The following is an 18,532-nucleotide window of genomic DNA, read 5'->3' on the forward strand; positions in this document are numbered from 1 at the left end:
ATCGTAGTATTTTTATATTTAGTATCCAGCCTCAAGTACAGGTTCCATATCATGAGATCAGATTTCATGACTTTGGGACATCAAATTCCTGAATGAAATTTGGCCATTTCTGTCTTTTTTGTCATTTTCTCTTTTGTCATCACTTTTTTTGCTTATTTAACCTTTTTTTTTGGAAGTTTTTGCTTATTATTTAGAAAATAATAGCAGATTGATGATTAAAGTACATTGATAAAATGTTCAATAATTATACCCCACACAACGAAGTTGCGAAGGATATAATGTTTTTGACCCGTCTGTCAGTCTATCATCAGTTTTCCGGACTTTTTTCTAAACGCTTGCAGATATTGACATGGTTTTTTGGTATATAAGTTTACCATTATAAGTCATAGGTCAAGTTTAACTTTCGTTCCGCTCTGATGATTTTTACCAAAATTATGGGCCTTGAACTTGGCAAAATTCACAAAAATAACAGTTTCCCGGACTTTTTTTCTAAAAACTTTCAGATATTGACATGATTTTTGGTGTATAAGTTCACCATGATATGTTACAGGTCAAGTATACATTTCATTCCACTCTAATGATTTTTACCAAAATTACGGGCCTTGAACTTAGCAAAATTAACAGAAAAATAGTTTTCCAGACTTCTCTCTAAATTCTTGCAGATATTAACATAATTTTTGGTACAGAAATTCAATATGATAAGTTCGTAGTTGGTTCCACTCCAATGATTTTTACCAAAATTAACAGCCTTAAACTTAGCTTCACAGAAATAACAGTTTTTTGGACTTTTTTTTTCTAAATGCTTACAGATTATGACATGATTTTTGGTATATAAGTTCACCATGATAAGTTACAGGTCAAGTGTAAGTTTCATACCGCTATGATGATATTTAATTTGGATTAACTAAAACTTAAAAAGAAATCACAGTCTGGAGTTTGAAACTAACCATTCTGAGTAACAGAATTTAGTTAGAAGAAAAATGTCTAAAGCCTAAAAAACACTCTTATTCCTTTTTTATCAGGGTCCTTCTACATGTTTTTCTCTTACAAACAAATTTACTTGAGTATCCATCATGTGGAAGCGTGGGGTATGTGTGCGTGCTTACAAAGGTTCTTTACTTTAATGTCTACTTTTGATGCAAATTTCAGAAAAATGAATTATCTCACCATTCTTCCTTAAACCGGAAATGACTTTTTGGGGCATGTCTAATTCCAGACCAATGGCAAACATCTGGTCCGGAAATTACTTGTGTTTTACCTGACCAGTGGCTTAAAATACCTGATGAATTTCACCATGACTGTAATTTAAATAAGTGTTTAGTTTTGCCACATAAACATTCAAAGAGTAATTGCACTCAAGAGAAAGAAGCATTTGATAGTATTAACTACCACAACAGTAAAGTAAAAAATCATGACAAAATCAGTATATGTATTGTGCTGTCATCAGCTGCAGATAATTTGTTGTCTGGACAAATAAATCAAGTATTAATGTAATGGTCAACTGTTGTTTCAATTATTTTCGAATATCAATTGTCATTGTTAGAGAAAAAAACATTTCATTGGATGCTTGAATTTTTTGTATTTGTTTCAATGAAATAAAAACGTCAACAAAATTCTCAGAATTTCCTGTTAATTATCTCTGAAACAACACTGTTTTTGCTCTCGATTTAAAATGCTATATTTTTAAAAGGTATATTGATTCAGGAATGTAACAAATATTCAAGATTGCTGCTACCAAATTTCCAAAATCATCAAAACTTTAAAGTAGTATTTCCTGTAACTAATGCAAACAAAATTTTTGGCAGCAATATTGTAGGGTTGAAAATACAGAAAATGTAATATGAAGGGAGATAATTAAGGTTTTAAATAAGAAAATATGTGTAATTTTATAATTTGTTAACAGACATGGTTTAGAAATTTAAAACTGATCAATTGAGAGTATTTGCCATATTAATTGGGCTGTAAAAATTTATCATTAACAAATGATTGACTGTCCATAAAATAGTGGTAGGTCCAATTGGGATCAATTTTCTAATTATCAATCATCATCTATAACCATAATCAGCTGATTGCCCTTCAGGAATTAATTACCTGGCATACTATTTAGACAGCAACTTTCACTTTTAACAGATTTGTGGCTTTTCTAATCAAAGAAATGAGATTAGAACTCTTAATTTGAAAGTTTTAAAGCAGAAGTTCTAGAGGGTTGTCAGAAATAAAAAACTAAAATTCTCAATTGTATTTTTTTTCTCACATCCACAAATATGGGTCAGCAGATCTGTAAACAAATTAAAAATAAATGGCCTTAGCTTATAAATGTAAAACCATAATATTAGTATGTGGGCTGAAATAACCCCCCCCCATTCACACACACACACACACCACTTATCAACCAAAATATGATTTTCAGGTACCCTTATACCTCCCATTTAGAATCTTTTTGTTGCCAAAATATAAGCTGAAGCATTTTTGTATTTTTCAGCTACTTGTATACCTTGTTGAGGCAAAAATCCCTTTTTTTACATTTTTTGATTCTTTGAACTTCTTCTTTCTACAAAACAAAGTTAACTGACATATGTAAGTGTCATCATGTAGCCCAATGTCTCAGCTTTACAATGAAACCAAGAAAGTTGTGGTAACATTAAGGATTTTGGGGTAACATGAAGGAAATGTACCCCTACACCACCTAAAAATCCCTGAAAAATTACCACCCCCACCCATGAAAAGAATACCTGAACATAAACCAAAATGTTAATTTTTAGCATTATTTTCAATAGGTGGAAGTTTTCACCTAATTGGACTTGGAAAAGTTCAAATATTTGTTACTCTGGCTCATTAGAAAGCTTAGACTTTATATAGTTGTATTTGAATATAAAAAAGCTTGTTTGAAGTATAGTATTTGAAAAAAGTTGCCAATTACAGGTGAAATGGAAGAAAATATGAAATTCTGAAAATTCCCCTTTTTATTGAAAGCTCTTTATTGTCAAATTAAAACTGAAAATATGTGCCTGAAATGAGAATATATGTTTGATACATCGATAATTAAAACAATAGTACCCAACATGTCTGTTGTATACCATTTATATGCCAAAAATTAACATTTTAGTTCAAGTTGAGGTATTTTTATCATGGGTAGGGATGGCAATTTTGAAAAAGTTCAAATATTTATTTCCTGGGCTTATTTGGAAGCTTAGATCCTGTGTTAATGGACTGTATCACAAAAAAGCTTGTTTAAACTACGGTATTCTGAATAAATGACAATAACGGGTGATACAGGAGAAATTCTGAATATTCCCATTTTTTCAATTTTATTGTAATTTTAACCCCAAAAGGAAAATCTAAGTGCCTGAATTGATCAGATATGTTGGGCACATCATTATCTTAATTATAAATGCCTAAAATATGAGTTCTATGTTGTCAGTATGCTGTGAATGTGAATTCTGTTTGATACTGAGACCAGTTTTACAAGGGTAAGGGGAATATTTTTAACATTTTTTAAAAATTCATGCTTGAAAATTTATTTTTTGTGGTTTATTTATGTAGAAAATTGAATTATCTATCAAATGACACAAAATTTGATATGATTTAATTGAGCAATAACTTGAAGAGTCAAATTTATGTGACTTTTTAAGGAAAAATCTAAACAAAACTTGTTACAAATGTTCCTTGGGGTATAGAACTAATGTGGAGATATTTGGTCCGTCAAAAAACATGGTCGCCATTACCAAAAATAGAACATAGGGACCAGACAGTTATATTTTCACAACCGTTAGGTTGAGCCAAATTCTGACATGGGGTAAAATTGTCCAGCATGATGAGATCTATCTGTGGTCAAATTTTCATTTTAGTATGTTAAGCCATGTTGGAGTTATTGCCCTTTTTTGATGTTTTTTGTTATTTTCAATGTTATTTCTTTCAAAAATCATCTTCTCTGACACCAACTGGAACTAAACTTGGTATGAATGTTCCTTGTGGTGTCCTGCAGAACACTGATGTTGAGATTTTTGATCCGTCGAAAAACATGGCCACTATTACTAAAAATAGAACATAGGGGTCAGACAGTAGTTTTTCGCATATATCTCCAAAATTGTTAGGTTGAGCCAAATTCTAAAAGTGTTCAGCATGATGAGATCTATCTGTGGTCTAATTTTCACTCACAACTTTTCATTCGGCTTCTATTGATGAAATTCGTAAGATCATTCAGAAGACCAAACCAAAATCATGCGAGCTAGATCCAATGCCAACGTATCTTCTAAAATCACGTTTGGATAGCATTGTCCATTTTATAACAGATATTGTCAATACATCTTGAAAGTTACCTGCAGTCCAATTCACTCCATGACAACTTGCAATCAGCTTACCATACTGGGCATTCTACAGAGACAGCTCTTTTACGAGTTCACCATGACATTACATCTGCACTGGACATTAACTCGTATGTGGTTTTAGTTATGCTGGATCTCTCAGCTGCGTTTGACATAATTGACCACCAAATACTATTTGAATGTTTAGAATATTCCTATGGAATATGTGGGTCTTCTTTAACATGGATTAAATCATATTTAACAAACCAAACTCAGAAAATCTCAATTGGCTCAGTTTATTCAGACGGAATGCATCTCAAATACTGTGTGTCTCAGGGATCGATGTTTTATTGCCTATTTTCTAAACAGATTGGACAGAATATGTCAATACAAGACAGAACTGCATGGAATATCACTGTTATGCAGGTGATACCCAGGTATATATTGTCATTGAACCATTAGACAACTGGGGTGACATTTCAAGTTGCATTGAAGCATGCCTAGCAGACATTAGCAACTGAATGCGTTCAAATCTCCTTGGATTGAACCAAGGTAAGACCGAATTGATCGTTTTCACACGAAAACACCGGATTAAAGACTTTTCCGATTGTAATCTGTTGTTTGACAGAACAGTTGTCTGTGATGTCTCCATTGCTCGAAATCTTTGTGTTATTTTTTGAAAAGACACTCAGTATGGAGAAACAGATCAGTGGAAGGGCTAAAGCATGTTTTTTCCATATCCGAAACATCTGACGAATACGATCTTACATTACAACCGATGCTTGTAAAACCTTAATAAACTCGCTAGTAACTGCGAGATTGGGTTATGGAAATGCTATGCTATATGAACTGCCTACTAACATTACAAACAAATTACAAGTCCAGAACATAGCAACCCGTGTGATAACAAAAACTAAGAAACATAGTTGTATCTCTCCGACTCGTTTCTCTCCATTGGTTACCTGTGCGTTACCGTTGCCAGTATAAAATTTTAATGTACGTTTTTAAATGTCTTTGTGGCAATGCTCCATCATATCTATGTGACTTATTCCATGTTATCAGCCTACACGGTCACTATGATCAGAAAATTGTTCACTACTCACTGAACCACACATCTGCACCAAAACTTATTGCGAGAGACGCTTCAATAAAGCAGCTGCTAGTCTGTGGAATAACCTACCTGGTGCTCTCAAGAATGAACGATCGCTCTGTTGTTTTAAAAGAAGTCTAAAGACACACCTTTTTAGATTTGCATATCAAGATTTTTAACTGTCGTTCAATTATTGAGTCTCATATTGTTATTAGTTGTCTTTTAATATTGAGAATTTTTAAGTGACTTTTACTGTCTATTTATATTGCTATGCATTTTTACAGTATGTTTTATTGCATTTTATGCATTGCTCAATATTTCAGTATTTTTACTATACATTTTTTCATCGCTACATGTTTTTTTTTGTTTTTTTTTTTTTTTTGTTTGGCTTTTCATAAATTTTTAAATTTCTGTTTGTTTTATTATTTTTAAGTTTGATAACAGATAATTTTTAACCTTCCATAAAACACCATTTTAAGTTCGTGAAAATACTTTTAATATTTTATTTGGATGACTGATATGATAATTTTAAATCTTATCTTGGATCTGATTTTAAATTGCAACTTAATATTTTTTTTCTAATTATTTTTTGTTTCCTTTATTGTTCACAATTTTATTTTACTGTAAATGAAGTTTTCTAGTTTCTGGGTTTATATGTATTTTTAATGTATGTTGTAAAGCGCTTAGAGTATTTTGTTGTAAATATATAATGCGCTATAAAAAAACCTTGTAATAGTAATAATAATAATAACTTAGTATGAATGTTCCTTGGGGTATCCTGCATAGAACTGATGTGGGGATTTGTGATCAGTCAACAAACATGGCCACCATTACTAAAAATAGAACATAGGGGTCAGACAGTAGTTTTTCGCATATATCTCCAAAACCATTAGGTTTAGCCAAATTCTGACATGGGGTGAAAGTGTTCAACATGATGAGATCTATCTGTGGTCAAATTTTCATTATAATCTGTTAAGCCATGTTGGAGTTATTGCCCTTTTTCAATGTTTTTTGCTATTTTGAATGTTATTTCTTTTAGAAATCTTCTCCTCTGACACCACTTGACCAATTGAAATCAAACTTGATATTAATGTTTCTTTGGTAATTCTACATAAAACTGATGTGAGGATTTTTGATCCGTGTAAGAACATTGGCCACCATTACTATAAATAGAACATAGGGGTCTGACTTTGTGTTTTTCACGTTTATCTCCAAAACCTTGTGGTATAGCCAAATTTTTGCAATAGCTGAAATGATCCTTATTTCAGTATTACAAAAGCCTTCAAGCATAAAAGTGTCAGACAACTCCTTATAAAAGTTATTGCCCTTGAAAGGAGAAAAATAAGTTTTTTTTTTTGTTTTTTTGTTTTTGTTTTTTTACATTTTTCAGGCAATATCTTGAAAACTATGATAGATAGAAAGAAACCTTCAGTTGCTGAAATGATCCTTATGATAAGTCCTACCATAGTTTTCTTGAGTCAAAATTGTTGTACAACTTCATGTTAAATTTATAGCCCTTGAAAAACAAAATTGAACCAGGTGAGTGATTCAGGCTCCTGGGAGCCTCTTGTTTACTGAAGCATAAATACTCTAGGGCTTTTGACATGGAAAAATATGTCAATTTAAGCGATTTTTAGGTGGTATAGGGGTACATTTTTTTCATTTTACCCCAAAATCCTAAGTGTTACAACAATTTTCTTGGTACCATTGTAAAACTGAGATATTTGGCTACTTGATGATACCTAACTCTGTTCATTTTTTTTCACACATGCTGTCCTAGGAAGATTTAGACACTCAAACAATTGAGTCACAAAAATCTTGGCTTTTTGATCCAGTGGGGTACAAATATAGGCTTATATTGCAAAAGAATCAGTGAATATCTTTGGTGTCAAATTGATTCGGTAATGGGAGATATAAAGGTACCTAAAAATCACAATGAAGTTGATGAGGGGGGGGGGGAGTGATGTACGGTGGACCCTCCTAGCCCATCGACTACAATAGATTGAAAAAAATTCTTTTGATGAAATAACTTCTGTGGTATGCCCTAAAAAAGTCTGCATTAGGTCACAGTTGTATGATAACTGAGTTATTGACCTTGAAAGACAAAAAAAAGATATTTCCTGTTTTAAGGTCAATATTTCATGCAAAAAATTACAGATAAAACTATTTTTTATTGATGAAGAATATGACATGAATGATGCTAGGTGGGATCTTTTAAATTATTTAACTTAAATATAATGGACATTGTTTGTCATGTGCATGGAATATGATGGTATGGCACTGTTGGAGGTGGTAGCCTCGTCTGTTATGGGCCAACCATTTTGGAATTAAAAGCCACAAAGTGGCCAAAAACAAGCATTATGTAGATTTAACCATATAACTCCAGAAAAAGTATATGGTTTGTAGCACAGGGCCTGTGAATACACGCAGGCACCTTTGAACCACCAGCAGTATTTGATTTTCAAATTGTCTGAAATATAAATATATAAAAAAATCTAGGGTGTTTGTGGCAAATGGAGTAATAAATAAACATTTTTACTTTCACTTCTGTTTTGTCCCCTTTGAATTTGATGTTTATTGAACATTTTTTGTCATTCCAGAACATAATTGTTTTTCCATTAAATTCTCAGCTTCTGCAAATCACTGTTGATATTTTATACAAAGTTTTATATGGGTATACTAAATATTGAAAAATCAGGTGTATCACTGGTGAGCAGTTGCTTGCAGATTTCTTGTTGTTCAAAATCCAATAGTGTCACACTGAGATCTAGTGTCCTAGTGATAAGAGTGTGATTGCTTCAGTTAAATTTTCCTTTGATAAGCATTATAGTAAGAAAGTGAAAAAAAAACAACTAATTTTTGCACTGTATATGCAGAGCAGTTAATGACTGAACTGCTCTAGAATGACTTTCAAAGCCTAACTTGAATTTTCTTATTCCAGATAACATCAATGAAAATGTTCCAGTTACAATTCCATACTGGAATGATCAAACCAGGGACAACTATTCTCAAATTTACTCAGTGAGTATTCTCAGACTTCAAAATAGGACATTTAATTCTCTTGTAAGAGACGACTTTAATTTTAATATCATAAATTTTCCTTACCTGTGAAGCAATATCCCTTCATCTCCTGCATTTGGTGTTCATATTTCACAACTGATTCACTACGCTGGAGTAAGTACTAACTACTCTGATTTCCTTGAACACCATAAATATCTGTGTAACAGACTCCTGAATTAGGGGGTATAAGAAAATTCATCGCAAAAGATCTCTTACCAAATTCTGTTTTAGGTAACTGTCCTTAGTTGAAAAATAGTCATTTTCTTCTAAAATAACAAGTAATGATTGTTTTTTGTCAATTGTTCCGTGGCTTGTGCTGATGTGACCACTGATTTACCGATTATGGCACAATGGCATGCAAATGCTACTTAAATACCACTGGTATATTCCGCATTGAAAGAGGGAGGTTTAGTTGGCTGTAAAGCCTAGATTTAACCCACCATTTCATTTGAAATGCCTGTACAAAGTTAGGACCATTGCAGTACCAGCTGCTCCAGTGGTGTTATATCTATTTTGCCAGTTTTATTTTGGAACTTACTTGATTGTTATTTGGATTGGTGTTTGGTAATTTTGTTGTTTCCCATATATATACACACACAAGTTTGGATTTTACTATCTCAAAATCTGCTACATTCCATTGAATTTAAAAAGCTAGTATATATCTCTTGTTGATTTCCACTGTGAAGTAACACAATGGGACAAGGTATAGTATTCATCTGTCTGTCCATTCACCTATCTTTCCTTCCATCCAGCAATGTTCTAGGATTCCACTTTCCCGTCACCTGGAGCAAGTGCAGTTTTTGTGTTGGAAAGTTCTTTATTATGCTCAACTTTTCATTTGGCACAAAGAAAAGTTTAATTTTTGAAAGGATTTATTAAGTTTGGAAAACAAATTTCAGTGTGGGAAAATAAATCTTCATTTTGAGTTCTCCTGTGGAAACCTGAAATTTTGAAAATTCCTCAAACACTGATTCATAAGATCTGGTTGTTGCATCTACCAATCTATAGCTTTGACTTTCCTCCAAGTTCAGCTTGTACAGCTTTTATTTTAAGACTATGATACTGATTTATACATAATATCTAACAAATTATTTATGTTACCTACAGCTGTCATATGGCTTGAGTCTGTGAAAACAAGACAGACAAAATTCAGAATTTATCTAATTTTAAGGAATACAATATGAGCTAAGATCAATGATTTTCCAAATAAGAAAATGTTCAAATAAGCACTGTTTGGGCTAATACTTTTATCCTTACACTGATTCCAATGTTGTCTCAAATTAATAATTATAAACAACAAGAAGTGGGAGTAAATGAGATGATTTTACTGGCCATCTAGCTAATAATCCTGCCTTTATTTTACATGAGCTATGTAAATAAATAATAATCATATCTAGTGTATTGTTTGCATTTTTCTCTTATACAAACATTTTAAATCATTTTAAATCTTTTTAAATCCAAAAAGTGCAAATCACTCCTTATTTTGGGTTGGTGTCCATGTAACAGATACACTTATGTCTAAATGGTAAAAATGTGAAGGAATCAAATCAAATCAAAATTGACTTTATTTTAAATGAATCTAATAGTTGCCTTGTTTCTTTGAGTTCCAAAATCTTCATCTAAAGTACATTACAACCTTAAAACTGTTCCTATGTCAGTACTCTATTTTCTGACCTTACTTTTGCATGTTTTGTGACTCCCAATACCTAGATGAGCAATATAGGAGCCTCTTGTTCTTATCTTTATAACATTCTTGCTTTCATGACAGTTACAGATAAAACTAAGCTTTGGAAGTGATAAACATAAGCATGTAAACTAGCTACAGTGAAGTTTTAATACTGGTAATTTTAACCCTTTAGCATTTAGTAAATTTTAACACTTTTGCAAAGCTTTCCGTATTGCAATTTTAAATGCTTTGATAGGCTAAATCATTTGTTTTTATAAATGTTATCTTAATTCAAGATACTTAACAATATGGGATCTATCATAATTTTTTGTTTATTAACACGTAACCTTTGGGTAAAATGTAAAAAATAGGAAAAAAATGGGATATGTAATCACAGTTTAAGAAGTTTTGTACCAATTATAGGTTGAAATAGATGATACTGAAGACCATTTCTTATTGCTAAGGTTCCATGGAAAAGTTACAAGAAGTATCTTCTTAAAACATTCTTCTTGTTTGTGGTATTCAAGTTGATTAGCCATTCCTTCAATTCCATTAGGATTTTTTTTGGACATTACTATGACAGTGTCATACGATATTTCGATCCCTGTGAAATATTGACCCTGGGGTTTAAATATCATATGAAATATTGATGGTTATTTTAACATAACCCCCTTATGATATTTTTACCTCGCAACATGGTGTGGTTAATTTATCTCAGAAGGGGGATTAATATATAACAGCAGTGGAATTGGGTTAAAATCTTGCAGCGGGGTGGGGGGGGGGGGTAATTTATCACAGGAGGGGGTTAAAATATCGCAGTAGGGGATTAAAATATCACAACAGGGGGGTTAATTTATCGCATGAGGGGGTTAAAATATCATAACAGGAGGGTTAATTTATCGAAGGAGGGGTGTTCATTTATTGCAGGAGTGGGTTAAAATATCACATCAATTTATCATAACAGGGGGTTAAAATATCGCAGTAGGGAGGTTATAATGTCATAACATAAACAGTGGGGGTTAAAATGCCGCAAAGGGGGGGGGGTTAAAATATCGTAGCATGGGGTTAAAATATCATAGCATGGGGCTAAAATGTCATAACAGGGGGGTTAATTTATTGCAGGAGGGGGGTTAAAATCATAACAGGGTGGTTTATTTATCGCAGCAGGGGGTTTAACATTGTCCTTATCGTGCAAGAGGCACATTTGTAAATGGTCAAAGGGATAGTAATAGTCCCCAGTACTACTGTATTGTACCTAAAGTATCAAAAACTACTTGTTGTATTTATAGTTTTAAACAATTTATGACCACAGTATGTGATCGATTTAAAGATTTATACTTTTACTTTTTGCGGTCCACTCAAATTTTCTATTGAATAAATCATTAATCACTATTATCTGATCAGATACTTAGGTAAGAGTGTTCAAATGAAAAAGGAATTAACCTGCAACAATTACCAACCAATAGATGACGAGACAGATGTGTGAACTAATCAAGCATGAAAAAGAATATAGAAGATTCCAACTAGATTGCAATACAATCACCAGTTCCCTAAAGTTTGTCTGTAAATCGGTCCAAGTCAAATAGTAAAACATAATACACATTCATACAAGTCAAATAATATTTTATTACACAATACATAACATATTCATATTAAAAACAATATTGCAGACTATTACATATGTAGTAAAAAAAGCATGTCAAAAATCCTGTCTTATAAGGTCTTATTTCAAAACTGAATTTAAAAAATCAATTAATGTCAAATTGAAATGATTTAATTAAGGTCTCCCTACATGAGAAAGACCTTATTGTTTTCTAATGTTTTTTTTTCTTTTTTTCTTTTTTTTTTTTTTTTTGTCATTTGCAAAATTTTCTTTGACATGGTCTCCCCTACTCATCTTTCAAGATATCATTACCAAATTTGGACCAACGACAGGACTTTTTTTACGATGACCCTGTGAAGAATTCCATAATGTATTGTACAAGTTATCGCCCTTTTATTGGCTTTTTTTTTTTTTTTTTTTTTTTTTTCAACATGGTCTCCCAAACTCACTTTTCAGGATATCATGACCATATTTGGTGAACATGTAGATATCATCATGATCAATTAGGAAATGACCCTTTCATTATCATCTTTAAGAGTTATGTTCCTTTTAAACATTTTATTTCAATCGCTCATATCTTGAAAACCATTATAGATAGGATCAATATGAAAACAGTTTCATATACACAAGCAGAAGACCTAATTAATAAACTTGCGCATGTTTTTGTTATAAAACAATACAGAAGTTATATCCCTTGAAATATACTAAATTTTTACAAAATATTTCGAGAACCGCAAGTTGTAGAGACATGGGACCTTCACCAATGATCTTTGGTCCATGTGACCTTTAATTTGCATCCAAGGTCAAAGGTCACAGAGTGCTTGTTTCTTTACCTTCCAACATTTACTTTGACACAGCCCTGTTTCGTCACCTTTCATGATATTACAAAATTTGGACCATTGATAGAGCTCATTTAGGACTTTTACAGGATGACCCTGTGAAGAATTTCATCATCCGTTGTAGAGTTATCTCCTGTTTATTAGCGTTTTATCAACATGATCAACATGGTCCCCCAAACTAATTTTTCATGATATCATGATTATACTTAATGAACCTGTAGATGTCATCATCAAGGGTCCGGAAATTTTGACAGCCCATGCCGGACATTTTATCAAACTTCAGCTGACGTTTTTGTCAAGTCTTTTTACATGCTCAGATCGAAAATAAACATTGCATGTAGTTATTTTTAATATAAATATTGGAAAGTTTGTTATTTCATCACATAATCTGTCTTTTACAAAATATCAGAGCGAGTGAACGAGTTTGGTTTTGACCACACGTGGACGTTCCAACATGGAAAACAGACATACACAACAAAGAACATAAAGTAACTAAAATCATACAAACAAGCAACTCGGATTCCACTAAAAACTGGGAGCATGGACCAGGTGCACCGGTAGGGTAAGCGTCCTCTGCTTTTCTAGAAACAACTGCCGAGTCGCTCATAAAAAGTCACGTCTGGGGTAGACAGACGAGGAAAGGAAAACTATGACCCGTTGAATAAATCAGTTTTCATGATGCAGATGGATAACGACCATAAAACTTCTGTAGTGATGACTTCAATCTTGTAGCAACATAATTCTGTTCCAGAGGCCTATTTGTTAGAGTTCTAGCGCGATACAAAAGTCTGGGTAGTTTCGACAAGCTCTAGCATAATGTATATAAGTTGTGATATGAACACTCCATACACAGGTGCCGAAGGAATGTTGCCACAGATGAAAGGAAAGTTGACAATTCTGAATGAAAAGTCATCACGTTTGTTGTAAAGTTTGGTCAATAGTTTTCCTTAACCATCAATTTCTAAGTGTAGGTCAAGATATGAAGCTTACTTCACAGTGTCTGTAGAATCCTTTATCTCAAGTTCTTTTGGGTAGATGCGATGTATCAAATCCCTGAAATTAGGATTGTTTAAAGATGATACGTCATCTATATAGCAGAAACTGAGATTGAAGGATCTAGCCAAACGTTATTCTTTCTTTCTGATCGGATCAGCTATAAAGTCAGTCTCATAAGTGTGAAGGAATAGGTCAGCAAGTAAAGGAGCACTATTTGTTCCCATTGGAATGCCGACCGTTTGTTGAAAAACATGTCCACCACACTGGACAAATGTTGTCGATTAAAAATTCCAGCATTTTGTAAACATCTTCCTCTGTATATTTGGAAGATGATTTGGAATTATTTCTTACAAAGTATGATGAATCTCTACCATTACTATGCAATCAACTAATCAGTTTCAGGTAAATCACAGTCACAGGTGGCTGCACATTGGCTAAAATTGACACACACCTGTCAATTAATTTCCAATAAACAATTAGGAGACTGGTAGACTGGATGTTTATACACTAATAAAACCACACAGACTGTAATTTATAAGGGTTGACAATTTTTTTATGTCCTATATTGGAAAATTGTCATCGCTCATTTGCAAAATTAGTCGGTCAATGACTGGCATTTTTTCACTGTTCCAGATCCATGGTCATCATGTTCTGTTAGAAAATGTACCTGCTAAGGATTTCATTATCATCTTCAAAAGTTATGTCCCCTTCAAACAATTTCTTTTAATTGCTCATATCTTGAAAATCATAATAGATAGAATCAATCTGAAAACAGTTCCATAAACAAAAGCAGAAGATCTATACCAAATGATTAAATATAAAAATGTATTTTGTTATCAAACCATATGGGAGTTATATCCCTTGAAATATACTAAAATTTAAAAAATTCATATTTCAAAAACCGGAAGTTGTAGAGAAATGGGACCTTCATTAATGATATTTGGTCCATGTGTCACCTTCATTGCATCCAAGGTCAAAGGTCATAGAGCGTTAAAAAGCCTTCTCACTGCAAACTACATGCCTTGATATTAGGAAAATGATAAGAGAAAAGTGCATATATATGGTGTATGAAATGACCCTCTCGATAAGCCCTACATTTTGAGGCCAAATTTGCATCAGTCAGACCGTCTGTTCAAAAGTTATGACAATTTAAATGTTTTGCAGAATCCAGTTTGTGACCTTGAAATAATCATATGAACTTGACCTTGTTAATTTTTTCAATGTCAAGTAATTCTAAGATATATGGTGGTAATTTCATGTCTCCACGAATTCCAGTTCTGGAGTTTATTATTGCACCATATTTTTTAATAATCATTGGGCTCAAAATGAGCTCTGCAATTTCCCAAATTGTTTTGTAATTTTGTTGCATATGATCTGTAGATTATCATACAGTTTTCAGATTTGAGATATCTTGTCTAGTAATTTTAGCTTTTGAAAGCGGGGGTATATATATTAAAATGCACAACAGGCACACAAATGATCATTCCACGGAGTAAAAGATCTACTCAAGTATAACTGTTTGACACAATACCAAGGACCAATATAAAAACCAACGATACTACAAAAACTTAAAATTTTCATATTTTACAATGGTTTTGTATATTTCATCAATACCTATTTATGGATTTGATATTGCATCATATTTTTATATTCGTTGAAGGGATCATGTGGTATATCATTTTGAAGGTCTAAATGAGCACATTTCAAAAATCAGAGTTTCAACCTCGATAAGTCATATATGCCCAAATGGTAGGGTCATAAAGTGCAAAAAATTAAAGTTCTAATGAAAGGTTTTAAAGGAGTACATCGGAATTATCGATATTTTGTTCCGAAATAAATGAGTTAGATGAGGTCAACAAGTGCAAAACATGGGTTTTTTAAATAGTAAAGTTGTCGCATATCAAATTAAAGGTCATAACGTGTACATTACAAATATCAATTTTGTTATATGGAGAAAAAAAAACAGTTGGGGTTAATTAGTAAAAAATGCTTAAGTTCACAGAAAGTAGGGTTGTATATCAAATAAAAGGTCGTCAAGTTTACATAACAAAAATCATGATGGAAACATCGACAACTGCATTTGACTAGGTTACCAAGTTCAGGAAAAAAAACTTTTGTAGAAGGTAGCATGTTATAAATTAAACCGAATGTCTTTACATGTATATTACAAAAGATAGTTTTAAGGGAAAGACCTTTCTATTGTTTAACAAACAGTTGACAAACTAGTTATGTTTAATCCTTGGTTTTGATAAAATGTGCTTTTGACTTGTGGATTTTAGTTTTATTGTAGCCTACAGAGAAGGGACTTTCAGCTAGAGCTAATACAGTGTATTCAAAACTGTTAATACGCTGTATGAATGCATATATGTGACTTACACAATTCAGTATTACATACATGTTACAGTTCACTGTATAATTTTATTAACCTTCTAAGGAATCTGAGTTGAAAGCCTGGTTTCCTCTCTGGTTTAAATGAAAGAGTCCTTAGGTCACTCATGCCATCATCATAATCTTTTTCATCCCTCCAGTTTATTGGTGTTGCTAACAAATCTTGAGATGATAATTATAAGGTGCTGAAGACAACTGTGAATTAACTGATCTGAAATAACATGTGAAAATGGATTTTAAGAGTCCATTTCAGTATAAATGGTTAATATTTGGTATATCACAATGCTATTTTACTGTGTAAAATTATGATGTATATTCAATGAATTAGCTGTAATTTTTCATCATAGAACACACATGGCAGAATTATTTTTGTCTTTAAGGGTTAAATAAATGTTGTTTATTGTGTACATAACTTCTAGAAATTGAATTTATCTTGAAAAATTCAATATTTTTAGCTCATTCTTAAAAATGTAACTGCAGATGTGTACAGTAACATACATGTAATAGATATATAAACAAATGGCTTATGATACTGTAAAAATGTAGTATACAAAATGTCAATATCACCCTATAAAAATCAAAAAGAGACAAAAACAATGTTAGGATATGGGAGTCTTACACATTTTATGGTCATTTGTAATACAGATCTAAATTATATGGATATACCTATATTGTAAACAATATACATATTTTACATGTATATCTTAGCACATACAAACCATGACAGGTCATGGAGAACCACTAATTGACATACACAAGGATAGACCGATTGACATGTAATTCACTGTTTTCAAAATTAAGTCTTTGTTTGAGAATGAAGCATTACTGTTCAAAACAAAACCCAATATATAACCCTTACTGAGCCCAAAAAGTATTTTCTTTTTGTTGAAGCATGCTGCATTTCTTGAGCATGAATGTGTTTATTGTTTATAGTGTTTTTTTTTTTCATTTTATATTATAGATTTGACCTTGATCAGTTAGATAACCCTGAAAAATATCCAGATTTGTTCTCTGTATCATTAGATTTGATTGTGTCATCTAATGAACGGCCTAGAACTGATAGCATGTATCCATGGGAGAAGTTTGACACATCAAAATTAAATCCAAGAATCTTGTTTTCATCAAAAGATGAACTGCATCAAATATTGAATGATTTTGGTAAGTAGACAGTTACTTTAAACAAAAGCAAGGTAATGGTTAAGTGAATTTACTCACCTTTACCTAACATGAAATTAAAACAATACCAAACACATAGAAAAAGGAACAGATATGGTGAAACACATCAAATTACCAGCTGTAAATGCTTACTTAGATCACCAATTTAAGTAAGCTCTGAAGGACCCTGACAAAATAAGTAATAAAATCCACAGTTGCAGAATGATGACGCTTCTTCAAACTAAAAAGTCAGATAACAACATCTGACTGTGGACAGGCGCATGTTGCAATGTACAGTCCAAAGTGAACTGAAACAACAAATAAACACATCATAAAATTCACTCAACAACATATCCTGGACCAATTCTTCATGGAATACCTCAATATACAATGTATAGACAAAATGAGATATCCAATTGAAGAATGCTTGCACTTACTGAAAGCTAGCTCCAAACATACAGTGAAGCTTCTCCAAACCGGACCCTCAGAAAACTTGACATATTGATATGATATTTAGTATTTAAATTCACCATGATAAGTTACAGGACAAGGCTGTAGGTTCTGCTCCAATGATTTATACCAAAATTACGGGCCTTGAACTTAGCAAAATTCACAGAAAAAAACGTTTTCCAGACTTTTTTTCTAAACACTTGAAGATATTGACATGATTTTTAGAATTTAAATTCACCATGATAAGTTACAGGACAAGGCTGTAGTTGGTTCTGCTCTAACGATTTTTATTAAAATTACAGGCCTTGAACTTAGCAAAATTCGCAGAAATAACAGTTTTCTGGACTTTTTCTCTAAATGCTTGAAGATATTGACATGAATTTTAGTATTTCAATTCACCATGATAAGTTACAGGACAAGGCTGTAGGTGGTTCTGCTCCAATCATTTTTATTAAAATTACAGGCCTTGAATTTAACAAATTTCACAAAAATAACAGTTTTCCGGACTTTTTAGCTCACCTTGCCGAAGGCCATATTCTTCTTAAAACTACTATACAGAATTCAATGAAAGTTGGTATTTTTAATTTTTAGGGTGTTCTTAACAAATGACTGTTTGGATTTTTGATCGGTTAAAAACATGGCTGCTGTTACTAAGCATTACTCTGAGAAAAAAGGTTAATGTTGACCCATTGAATTAATTGTTATAAGAGATGTGTAGTGACCTGAACATACAATTCATTGACCATTACGATTACTTTCATGACAAAAATGGTAGAGTTTTGCATTATCTGTTCCAAGATGGGTTACACATTTCTAGAAAGGGAACATCTGTTTTCCTACAATCAGTAAACAATTATGTCAATATCCTAGGTTTTGATTTGAAGAATGGGAACTTTTGTACTAAATATGGAGAACCAAACCATAATAGTAGATCTTACAAGCACAGTCACAAAGTTGTCTGTTATTCTTGTAATTATTTTG

General features: G+C 32.4%; 1 protein-coding gene across 3 annotated transcripts in view; it reads left to right on the top strand.

Moving 5' to 3' along the window:
- LOC148628442 (cyclin-G-associated kinase-like) overlaps nt 1–18,532 on the top strand; it is a 163,967-nt gene that overhangs the window by 120,183 nt on the left and 25,252 nt on the right. For all 3 annotated transcript variants that reach the window (XM_088587597.1, XM_088587607.1, XM_088587616.1), the window contains 2 exons: nt 8,336–8,415; nt 16,908–17,104. In XM_088587597.1, coding sequence (XP_088443723.1) covers nt 8,336–8,415; nt 16,908–17,104 — 277 coding nt within the window. The remainder of the gene's footprint in view (nt 1–8,335; nt 8,416–16,907; nt 17,105–18,532) is intronic.

The sequence above is a fragment of the Perna viridis genome, chromosome 1 (genome assembly GCF_037379345.1).
Source record: "Perna viridis isolate PV_CMFRI_1.1 ecotype Kerala chromosome 1, ASM3737934v1, whole genome shotgun sequence".
Classification (NCBI taxonomy): Eukaryota; Metazoa; Mollusca; class Bivalvia; order Mytilida; family Mytilidae; genus Perna; species Perna viridis.